Source organism: Malaya genurostris, chromosome 2 (genome assembly GCF_030247185.1).
Source record: "Malaya genurostris strain Urasoe2022 chromosome 2, Malgen_1.1, whole genome shotgun sequence".
NCBI classification, from domain to species: Eukaryota; Metazoa; Arthropoda; class Insecta; order Diptera; family Culicidae; genus Malaya; species Malaya genurostris.
In genome coordinates, this window is record NC_080571.1 from 74913317 (window position 1) to 74924983 (window position 11667).

Consider the following 11667-nt stretch of genomic DNA (forward strand, 5'->3'; position numbering starts at 1 on the left):
CTTAAAAATACTTATGGGTGTATTTATGGCAAACCAGAACTTGATCCAGCGGGCACTGTTGTCTACTATAGCTTAGTTCTAATCCAGTACATAATAAATTATATTAATTCAGCCTCGATGCATCCAGTGTGATATCAGGAGTTACAGTTCTGTAAATAAGTATCTTCTCGCGACTGGTGATATAAATATAAAATAAGCTACTTGATGCAGTTCCCATTTGGGCGGCTGAGATTTAGTCACCTGTAGAGAAACGGTCCCATTCAGTATGTCGGACGAAAGGGAGCAAATCTCGACGGAGGCATTGGATGGGAGTCCAAAGTGGCTTGACAGAGAATATTTTGAAAAAGTGCTTCGAAAAGCAAGGGATGATACTAATCTAAGTGTTCAATCGGTTGAAGTCAAACTTGCCTTTCCGAAAGGTGTGAACTATGCTAGTGTTATCTACCGTGTGCGTGTTGATTTCCGTACGAAGGATCAATCCATATTTAGCCGGAGTTACATAGTAAAAGCAATGCCCGAAGAAGGTTTCGCGAAACAGAAGCTCAGTGAATACAATTGTCATGAAACAGAAATGAATGTTTATCAACTAATTATACCGAAATTGAAACAGTTAATGGAATCGATTGGAGATCATTCCGATCTATTCCCAGCTACACTTACCATTGACAGAATCAAAAACATTATGGTTTTCGAGGATCTTTCCTCGAAAGGTTACATAATGGCCGATCGATTCGTAGGACTTGGTGAAGTTCATACGAAATTAACACTTGAATTGATGGCTAAAATGCACGCCAGTTCATTGAAACTAGTTGAAACGAACCCTACAATCCTGGAAAAGTACAAGAACGGTATTATGACCCGAGGGACCGATGCGTTCTATCCTATGTTTTACTCAAACTTCGATGCATTAACCGAAGAGATCAGCACGTGGGATCAGGAGTGGCATTACTTTGCAAACAAACTTCGTAAACTGCGGCCTCACTTCATCGAGCAAGGCCTTAGAGTATTCGATCATCAAAGCGATGAAGATCTACGGGTTCTGATACATAGCGATTTATGGATCAATAACCTTCTGTTTAAGTATGATGCAAACGGTAAACCAGTGGACGTTGTTCTTCTGGACTTCCAGTTCTGTTGCTACAGTACACCGATAGTCGATTTATGTTATTTCTTTTTCACGTCCACCCAAGATGTAATCCGACAAAATTGTTTTGATGAGCTCGTTCAGTATTACTATTATCATCTAGCAAACTATGTTAGGAAATTGAATTATGCTAAAAAGTTCCCAACTCTGCATGAATTTCAACGGCAGCTATTGAAGAAACTATTTTTTGGTAATGTATTAAAGACTATATCCAACATATGTTTTCATTAATCGACGTTCATTTATGAACCCATTAGCCGTCTACTCTAGTTTTGTTGCGTTGCCAGTGGCCATCAACGAAGATACAGCTGACGCAGATATCGAAGCTCTTCTAGGGAACGATGAACGAGCGTGGCGATTTCGGAAGACCATGATGGGTAACAAGAGGTACCAAAAAATAATAAAATATCTGCTACCAATCTTCGATCGGAAGGGTCTACTCGATAAACTGGATTCATACTAATTACAATTGTCTTCTTGCAGTCAAAAACATAACAATTGAATACTAGCATAATTATACTCATTGAATTAGTTTATGAGAACTCATGATTTTTAATTATAACGATTTTTTAAATTAAATTTATATCCCTTGTCAGATAGCGAAAACTAATATGCCACCCAATAAATTATAAGCACGCTTTACGATTACCCAAAGTCGAAATGCAATCAAACAAGGTCAGGCTTTACATATTTATATTTACAAGATAAATGGATAATTAAAGACTTTGTTCGAAAAAAATGCATGTATTACTTTTTATTACATGAACAAAAATGGATAACCTTGAGAAAGGAGTGTGTGAAAAATTCCAGCCAGTACCACCGTTGGATTGCGGAACAGTTGGGAATCGACCACTCAGTCTTACCCTGGTGTGGTAGAATCTTTATAGGGAAACCCAGCGTCGAACTGACAGGGAAAATAAAGTGAAGAAAAGCAATCCGGTGATCGCATTCCGAACCTTTCGATTCGTCGGCAAGTTTCACCTGGATGTTCCGAAGTAGTTCGGGAAGAAGAAGCACGACAAATTTGCCAAGAAGCACTTAGTATGGTAGCCGATCTGTGGGAGTGACAAACTCAGCAAGTCGTACATTACGATCGGGAACCATCAACGGCCAAATATAGAAATATTGTTTTACGTTTCGTCTCAGACTCGTCAGTGCAGAGCACTTGCTTTACAGAGAAATTCCATCAATCGAAAAAGTAGTGTGTAAGAATTTATTCACCGGTGTCCTAAGGTGCGTACGTTTGTTATGCATGCATTCAAAAAAATGCTGTTCCCTCTTTTGTGACTGTCGGTCAGAACTCAAGGATCCCATGTAAATCGTTGGTCACATACAACAACCAGCTAACCACACTTCCGTAATGTCAGAAAGCTAAACATTGTACTAAACCCTGTGATCAATTAGACACGAAAAATACATCTAAAAGCAAATTACTACACCGACCTCGGAGACAAAAAATATCAAAAAAACCTAAACTCTCATGAACTAAACCATTACTAGCAACCAATGTACAACAGGACAGAAATAAAGACGGAATACACTCCCGACGATGTGCAATATTCTTTCGGGTAACGTGACGACAATGAAAGGAAATGTGTGCTTTTCGCAGAAACCAATTACCTAGTAAACCAAAACCCTGCATATAACTGTGTTTTATTACATAGAGCCTTTATTAAACTAAGTTAAAAATAAGTACGTTTGACATGAAAACTAACAAACAACGAACCCTAGTAACAAAAAAAAAGACAGGAAATCCCCGCGAAAATACTTCCAACATCTACTGTGATGGCGAATCAATGGACGAAGGCGGGGATAGTGAACCATTTCTCCCTTTAATATGCTGCCACTTTTCTGCCATGCCTCTCAATATTTCGATTACTGGAATAAATATTGGAAATTTGGAAGAGATATTTCATGATATCATTCTTCTTTTTCTATAGTCCCCATATTTATCTCCCGAATACTTCATATTTTTCAACTAATTAACTGCAGTTTTGGAATTCTAATAATTGAAATTAACCCGCCTGTCCAACATACATTTAAATAGGTAAGCACCAGTAGGGATGACAAATGTGGTTGAAAGAGGTTAGTAGGAATGTGAAAAGAGCCGCATTTTTTTTTGTCGTGAATACAACTAAAGTAACTATGGAGAGCCTTTTCAAAATTTACCCTGTGCAAGAATGGGTAGAATTTAATCGTGAATATCTTGAGTTGTACTTAATCCTACAACATGATTTTTTCTACAAGCTATCGAAAATGTGATCAGGAATTTATGATTTAATTTCCTTGCTTGCCTTCATCACGCTTGCTTGCCTTTTTTACACCCGGACGACGGTTTTGAGGTAGTCAGGCACACACAAGTCCCGATGTTCTACTGGACGAGTATACAAGGTAAACATTGACGGAACTGGATGTCGTGGTGAAGTTCTCCCACCAGCATCAGTAACAACAAACCTGGTATAAAGCTTGAAAATCTCAGGTCGTGCTTTCATTTGGACATCGGTCGTCAAGAGAAGGAGTAATCGCCAGCAAAGAGAGCAGTGTGTTGTCATCTTTAATCAGCAGCATCCAAAACGGATCCTCTGTGTGGTATAAAGCCTCAAACGTTCAGGTTGCGCTATCATTCGCTTGTAACGCCTCATTTGGATTGGATTTTGTTTTTAATAAATTTCACCTGAATTTTAAACTTGAGGTAGCGCTTCGCCGTGATCAGGTGAAGTTCGCTGTCTATCCCGGGTTTTCACGCACTTTATCCAAAATTGCAAGAGAATGGGGAAGAAAATGAAAATTTCAAGAACATGCGATTCTAGATAATTAGTTTTCCTATCGATTCGTTTATAAATTGTGCCTGATAAACGTGATCGAAATCGAAAGATTTCGTGCAAGTTGTAAAAATAAATGAATTTTTCCTTATTCTTTCGTACACTCAAAATGTCAACACGCAAGAAAACAAAATGTTAAACAAAACTCGCACGAAATCTCGCGAAAGAAATGCTTTCTAACTGATATTTTGGAGACATTTGCAATTTAGGGTGAAATTTTGGCGACAAAACAAGAGGAAGCATTGAGTTGTCTCGCTTCGACCTGACCACGGCGAAGCGCTATCTTAATTCTAGATTTCGGAGCTTGACTGGATTTGGAACTAAATTCAGTGCCTTAATTTGAGTTCAGAATTCTCATTCTGGAACAGAAATTCAGAATTCCGAAACAAAATTCATGATATGAATTCTAGATTTGGAACAAAATTTTAGTTCTGAACCAGAATTTTGAGACTGACCTCAGAACCTGAATTTAACTCCTGACACCAGTTTCTCAGTACATTACCCTTCTTCAGATGAAGCATGCTGGAATTGAATTCAGGAACTTGGGTTCTGGAACAAGATTTTGGAACTGGATTCAGTGCTTCAAGTCAGGGTCGGAATTCAAGTTCCAGAATTGAATTCGAATCCTGAATTGTGAAAATGAGTTCAATTCCAGAATTCTAAAACTAAGTTAATGAACTGAATTCTTGATCTGAATTCCTAACCTGAATTTTGCAGCTGAATTCGGAACTGGTCCCATGTTACGAATTCAGTTCCAGACATACTTCAATATAGGTACTCTGTTACAATTCACTCAATCGACCAACTAATATGAACGATTATTGATATTCGAATGTGTGAAAGAAGCATGTTGTTTTGTTCGTATTCACGTCCTCCAGTCTCTTTACCCACCCACCGTTTCTCAGTAGGAATGCGAAAAGTGCAACATTAAATTCCACCAACATATGGTTTTATGGTTTAAGTCTCGTGGTCCCATATAGAATTCCTGAAATACACCAATCGATAGCCATTTCCGAAAGCACTGGAAATAGTCATATATTTTAAAAAGGATCTCGCTCTCACTTTTCTCAGCGATGGTATGACCTATTTTCACAAACTCAAATTCACATGAAAAGTCTCGTGGTCCCATATGGAGTACCAGAAATTCATCTCGACTTCCGGTTCCGGAATTATAGGATAAAATGGTATACTGTCCCTTATAGCAGTGAAAAAAAACACGTAAAAATTTTCTGAGCTGGTCTCAAAACTACTCCAATTAGTAATCATTATAAGTAAACGACCAAAACAAACCGACTTCGGTTAATCTTTCAAGAGTCGGAGAAAATTATTGTGGAGAATACCACAGTGTTTCATAAGAGAGTAGAATTAATCATTCCACTCTCCGTTTTCGGAAAGAAATATTTTTTTATTGTTAAATTTGTTCAGCATGAATGGGCGCTGTCAAAGTTGGATGAAGGTCCTCTTTTTTATCGAAAAATTATGTTCAGCGGCGAAGCTCATTTCTGGTTGAATGGATACGTCATCAAGAAAAATTGTCACATCTGGAGTTAAGACCAGTCAGAAGCATTGCAAGAGCTACCAATGCTTCCCAAAAAACGTGCTTAATCCACCTAGCAGTGAGATGATACCTTTTTTTTATTAATCCGCATGTATTTTTTGCATGAATATTCTTCGGTGTTTCAGTTTTCATGACATTATTCTAATGTCCGTCGTTTTAGGTGGCAATTTGAGATTTTAATCACTCCTTACTCTGTAATGTCGAAACTGCAAATCGGATCGAATGTGAATCTAAAAGTGTAACAATCGATTAAACATTCCATGATATGTCGAAGTAATTTCCACTTTAGAGTTTAGGGTAATTTAAGGTACTTCTAGAGCCGGTTTTCAGAAACCAGCATAACCTAAACCGATTCGTATGGCCATATGACTAATAAATTGCAATAGTTTTCAGTACAACTTTAAAGTTTTTCGGTATTGTCATCTTCTATACCGCTTTGAATTTTAAAAATTCATCATCCTACAATTCCAGAATCGGAAGTCAGAATTGGATAAAATTGGATTTATTTTAATTTGAAATTTTGTTTCTGAAATTCGATTTGACTTTTTTTGAGAAAACGATTGAGCTTTGTGAAACGATTCGATACTGGAAACGGAATTCGAATTTCGGTGTAGCCGAAGTCAGACAAATTCACCTGAGTAGCTATATAGTTTACGTTTGTTTCAAAGTGTTTGAAAATCAATGTAGACATCTTTGAGAAATCGTAGTGCGAATTAAATTTTTGGGTGCCTTCCGAAACGAAAACTGGATACAACCAAAAATGAAATAAATTTATTTGGTTTTTTTTTTTTTTTTTATTGAATTTATTTGGTAGGCTTGGTCACCATGTGGTATAGCGTAGCCGAAATCAAGTTTAACATTTTTTGTTTACATTTTACATTCTTTATGGACTATGTTAGTTGCTTCGTATTAACAGTTTTCAGTTTGTTAATAATAATTTAAGCTACTTAATGTCAAAAGGTTAGTATACATAATAATTTTTGTTTGTATTTCTCTGGATTTTCGAAGTTGTTGTAGATGTTGCAGGTAGTATTGGTTTTTGGGTACTAGATGTATCTAGGTATCTGTAATAAGACAAAATTGTGATTAAATTTGTCAGTATCTATCGCACGAGGCCGTCTTGAAGGAGAATCCTTCAAAGCATAGGAAAAGTCAAACTTAAATACTTACACACTTAAATTTTTTAGCTGAGTCTCGGCAAAAAAATGCCGAGATTCGCACAGCCGAGTAATCAGCAATCATCTCGGCAAAAATAAAAGTACTGAGCGTCTCGGCATCCTAAAATTTGACAAACGTCAAATATTGCCGAAATCGTCAGCATAAGATTTACTGTTTGCTCAGTGAAACGTTCTCTGAATATTCGGCAATCCAATAAAACGAAAAAATTAAAAAAATAAATTACCGAATCATCAGTATTTAAAAATCTAGTCAATTAATTTTGTTTGTATTTTCTCAACATTATAAACACGCCATTCAGGATAAAAAATTCATTTTAATAACACTTAAAGGAGGCTTACAAATTTGTTGCCAGTAGTGCCTAAAGCCTACCAGAAAACATGTAGCATAAATAAAAAGCGGCGTTTCCAGAGGCGGCCACCTTGAGTCGAGCTGGAAATATGAAAATAAAAATATATATTGATTTTTGGCTTACAAAAATGTTCAATATTTAATGATGCATATACGGTATTGTTCAAAAAATAAACTTACTTTGATCTATTGAATTATTCCATGCATTGGGTTATTTTTTCGCATATCCCCCAAAGTTTTGTCTCGAAGACGCTTTGAGCCCCGTCTTGGGTGTTTTTCCCTTATAATCGCGAGTGCTCTGATAAAGTCGCTTTTTATAAAGCGAAACATGTCACTATATTTATTCAATATTTTTACTTGCAAGTGGTTCCACGCTTCTTCGAAGATTATCCATTTTTTCACTCGAGAATTTCATTAGAAAATAATTGCACAATGCGAAGCGAAAATGTAACGCGGCAATAAATGACAGCTGTCGTGCTGGATCTCGGCAACAGCTAGCGCCTATTCCGAAATCTCGGCAAACGTCTCTGCTGATGTCGGCATATCTGTTGTTTACTGATAAATTCAGCAAGCAATTATGCCAAATTTCGGCAAAGTGGAGCATTTTACCGAAATATCAGTGAATGCATTTAACGAAGCTCAGAAACATGCGTATTGATTACTGAGCAATCAGCAAATTTACGTGTTGCTGATCAGTTTCGGCATTTTATTATGCCGAGCTCAAGAAATGGTTTTAAGTGTGTATATCTATTTGTTTTAAAAAACAATAAATCAACTTCATATACTCCAAATCCATACCTGCCAAAACTTCTCTAACAGGTTTAGTTTGCTTTCCTCTATTTCGGAGAGTTTCAATCAGTTCAGATCTAGCCTCGCAATATTCGCTACATTCCCAAACTATGTGCTCTATATCCTGGTAATCTATGCCGCAGGCACATAGGTTAGTATCTGAGAGGCCCACCCGAAACGCATGTGCATTGAGCGAGTAGTGGTTAGACATCAGCCGACACATAACTCGAATAAAATCACGGCTCATGCCTAGACCCTTGAACCAAGGTTTTTTCGATACACGAGGAAAAATTGAATGTAACCATCTTCCCATCGTTCCGTCTGACCATTTTCTCTGCCAGTTTATCATGGTTTCCTGATGCGCCAGCGAGTAAAATTCATCAAAGGTAATTCGTCTTTCGTATATATCTCCTTCTAAAGCCCCCACCTTTGCCAGAGAATCCGCTCTCTCATTTCCCAGAATTGAGCAGTGAGAGGGGATCCAAGCCATGGTGATTGAATATGAACCATTTGACAGAGCACTCAAGGTTTTTCGTATTTCATTCAGGAAATACGCTGAGTACTTGACTGGTTTCATTGACCGAATAGCCTCAATAGAGCTTAGACTATCGGTGAAGATGTAGTAGTGATTTGCTGGAAGGGTACCAATGTGCTCCAGCGCATAGTGTATTGCGGCTAGCTCTGCAACGTATACTGAACACGGCTTCTGGAGTTTGAATGACGCTTTATGAGATGTATTATAGATACCGAAACCAGTAGTATCCATTATTTTTGATCCGTCCGTGAAGAATCTTCTGTCTTTATTGGCATATCTATACTTGTGGTCAAAGATTGAGGGGATGAGCTTTGAACGATGAGTTTCCGGAATACCCTGGATCTCTTTTTTCATCGATAGGTCGTAAAATACGGAGGGCCAACTGTAGTCTGTAGAATTGTTATTGCTAACATCGATACTGGAAGGACTAACCTCCAGGGTTATATACCAGTAGTACATTGTCATGAAACGACATTGTGGATTATATTCGAGTAACTTATCAAAGTTTGTAATGACCTGCGGGTTTAAGATCTCACTTCTCATAAAAAACCGAAGTGAAAGCTCAGAAAAACGATCCATCAATGGCTGAACTCCTGCTAGGATCTCCAGGCTCATTGTGTGCGTCGAATTCATTGAACCCAGCGCAATTCTGAGGCATCGGTATTGAATACGTTGAATCTTTAATATATGTGTTTTTGCAGCAGATTGGAAACAGAAGCTACCATATTCTAAGACTGAGAGGATTGTTGTTCGGTATAGCTTGATTAGATCTTCCGGGTTGGCCCCCCACCACGTTCCGGTAATTGTTCGCATGAAATTGATTCGTTTTTGACATTTTTGTGTCAGATAAGCTATATGCTTTCCCCAAGTGCACTTGGAGTCAAACCAGATCCCTAGGTATTTAGCAAAATTATTTTGGACGATCGGCTTACCCATTAGTTTAAGTGAAAATTCGGCTGGGTTGCGCTTTCTTGAAAACACCACCATTTCTGTTTTCTCAGGGGAGAAGTCTATACCCAATTTCATAGACCAAATAGACAGGTTTTCGAGAGTGTCCTGCAGCGGGGTTTTTAGTTCGGTTATTGTTGAGCCTATAACAGAGACAACACAGTCATCCGCCAGTTGTTTCAGTGAGCAATTTTCTGCTAGACACGTGTCAATATCTCTGACGTAAAAATTGTAAAGTAGAGGACTCAAGCATGAGCCTTGTGGGAGACCCATATAGCTGACTCTTGTTATTGATAGGTCGCCAATAGAAAAAAACATTTGTTTTTCTGACAGCAAATTTAGCAGGAAATTATTTAAAATGGGTGACAATCCACATTCATTGAGCTTATTTGAGAGAACCTCCACGTATACTGAATCGAAAGCTCCCTTAATATCAAGAAAAACCGAACCCATTTGCTCCTTTTTTGCAAAGGCTATCTGAATTTCTGAGGAGAGTAGAGCAAGGCAATCATTCGTCCCCTTGCCTCTTCTAAATCCAAACTGCGTATTTGAAAGCAAATTTTTCGATTCGATCCAACTGTCGAGTCGAAGGAGAATCATCTTCTCTAAAAGTTTACGTACGCAAGACAGCATTGATATTGGGCGGTAAGAGTTGCAATCAGACTCCGGTTTACCTGGTTTTTGGACAGAAATTACTTTAATTTGTCTCCAATCATCCGGTATTAAGTTGATTTCCAAGAGTTGATTGAATAGATCTAGCAATCGCCACTTCGCTATATTAGGGAGCCACTTTAGCAAATCGAACTTAATCTTATCAATTCCTGGAGCAGAGTTATTGCAGGACAGAAGCGCTAGCGAAAATTCGACCATCGTAAATTCTTTATCTATCTCGTTTCTCTCTACTTGTGTTTCTCTAAATTCTAGTTTCACTGGTACGGAGTCTGGACAAACTTTCTTGGCAAAGTCGAATATCCACCTAGATGAGCTCTCTCGAGCTTCATTGTTCAATGACCGAGAACGCATTCTTCTTCCTACAGACCATAGAGTCTGCATCGAGGTCTCTCGTGTCAATCCATTAACAAATTCGCGCCAATAATTCCTTTTCCTTGCTTTTATAAAGTTTTTGAATTTTCGAGAAAGTGACGTATACTGTTCAAAAAAAATTATTAGACCTTTTTTTCGGTATTCCCTAAACGCAGCGGATTTCTCTCGGTAGAGTTTTGTGCACTCGCTATTCCACCACGGACTAGATGATTTTTTACGAGACGAAGTATTGTGCACTGTTCGCTTTTGTGCTTGGCTGGCAGAGTCAATAATAAGATTAGACAGAAATTGATATTCTTCTCGCGGAGGTAATATCGGGACTGATTGAATACCTTCAATAATCACTTTCTCGTATTTTTCCCAATCAATGTGCTTCGTGAGATCAATCTTGGAATCGAAGCGCGTAGTTGTGTGTGTTCTGTTCATAATCGAAACTTCGATCGGAAGATGGTCACTACCATGGGGATCTTGTATTACTCTCCAAGTGCAGCTCAAAGATATTGAACTGGAACATATTGAGAGATCTAAGCGGCTGTCTCTCGCTGTAGGTGCCACTCGTGTAACTTCGCCTGTGTTCATAATTGTCATATTGAATTCTTCGCAAAGATCGTATATCATAGTTGAGCGAACATCGTCATACAGCTCTCCCCAACCTGTTCCGTGGGAGTTGAAATCCCCCAACAGAAACTTTGGCTCTGACATTGCCAAGCAGATATTAGGGAGGGCTGCGTGAGATACTGTGGTTCTCGGAGGAATATATATTGAGGCTATGCTAAAAGTTTTACCTCTGACAGTTACCTGACAGGCGACTGCTTCGACACTTGGGGTAGAAGGTAGATCGATTCGGTAAAATGAGTGGCATTTTCTGACTCCTAAGAGAACTCCACCGTATGAATCTAAGCGATCCTGCCGAATAATATTAAAATCTGGGAAGATGAAATTTAAATCTGGTGAGAGCCACGTTTCACATAATGCAAAAATATCACATAGTGTATTATTTACTAATATTTTAAAATCATCTAAATTTGACAAAAGACTACGACAGTTCCATTGTAGAACGGAAATTTTCTCCCTATCTTTAATATTCGATCTATCCATCAAAAGATATTATGGTTGCGAGGAGGGGCAATTTGGAAGCTAGTTGTTTAATGAAAGGGGCCACACAGGGGAGAATTCCTTTTATAATGGATTTTACATGTTCGGAAGCATTGAAAAAGTTTAGGATGAGATCGACTATATTTGTGAGTGTGAACATTGGGGTCTCTGGTGACTGCTGTTGATCCACTGTAGATGGATTTAC

General features: G+C 38.2%; 1 protein-coding gene across 1 annotated transcript; it reads left to right on the forward strand.

Annotated features, from left to right (window-relative positions):
* The first annotated feature begins 217 nt into the window (after positions 1-217).
* LOC131432283 (uncharacterized) lies at positions 218-1686 on the forward strand. Its single transcript, XM_058598468.1, has 2 exons — positions 218-1334; positions 1402-1686. The coding sequence occupies exons 1-2, from the start codon at positions 266-268 to the stop codon at positions 1605-1607; spliced, it is 1275 nt and encodes a 424-aa protein (XP_058454451.1). The 5' UTR covers positions 218-265; the 3' UTR covers positions 1608-1686.
* Positions 1687-11667: the final 9981 nt, after the last annotated feature.

Coding starts and splice junctions, on each gene's coding strand:
- LOC131432283 (XM_058598468.1), top strand. CDS start 266: ATGTCGGACGAAAGGGAGCAAATCTCGACGGAGGCATTGGATGGGAGT. Junction 1,335..1,401: donor ATTGAAGAAACTATTTTTTG/GTAATGTATTAA, acceptor TGAACCCATTAG/CCGTCTACTCTAGTTTTGTT.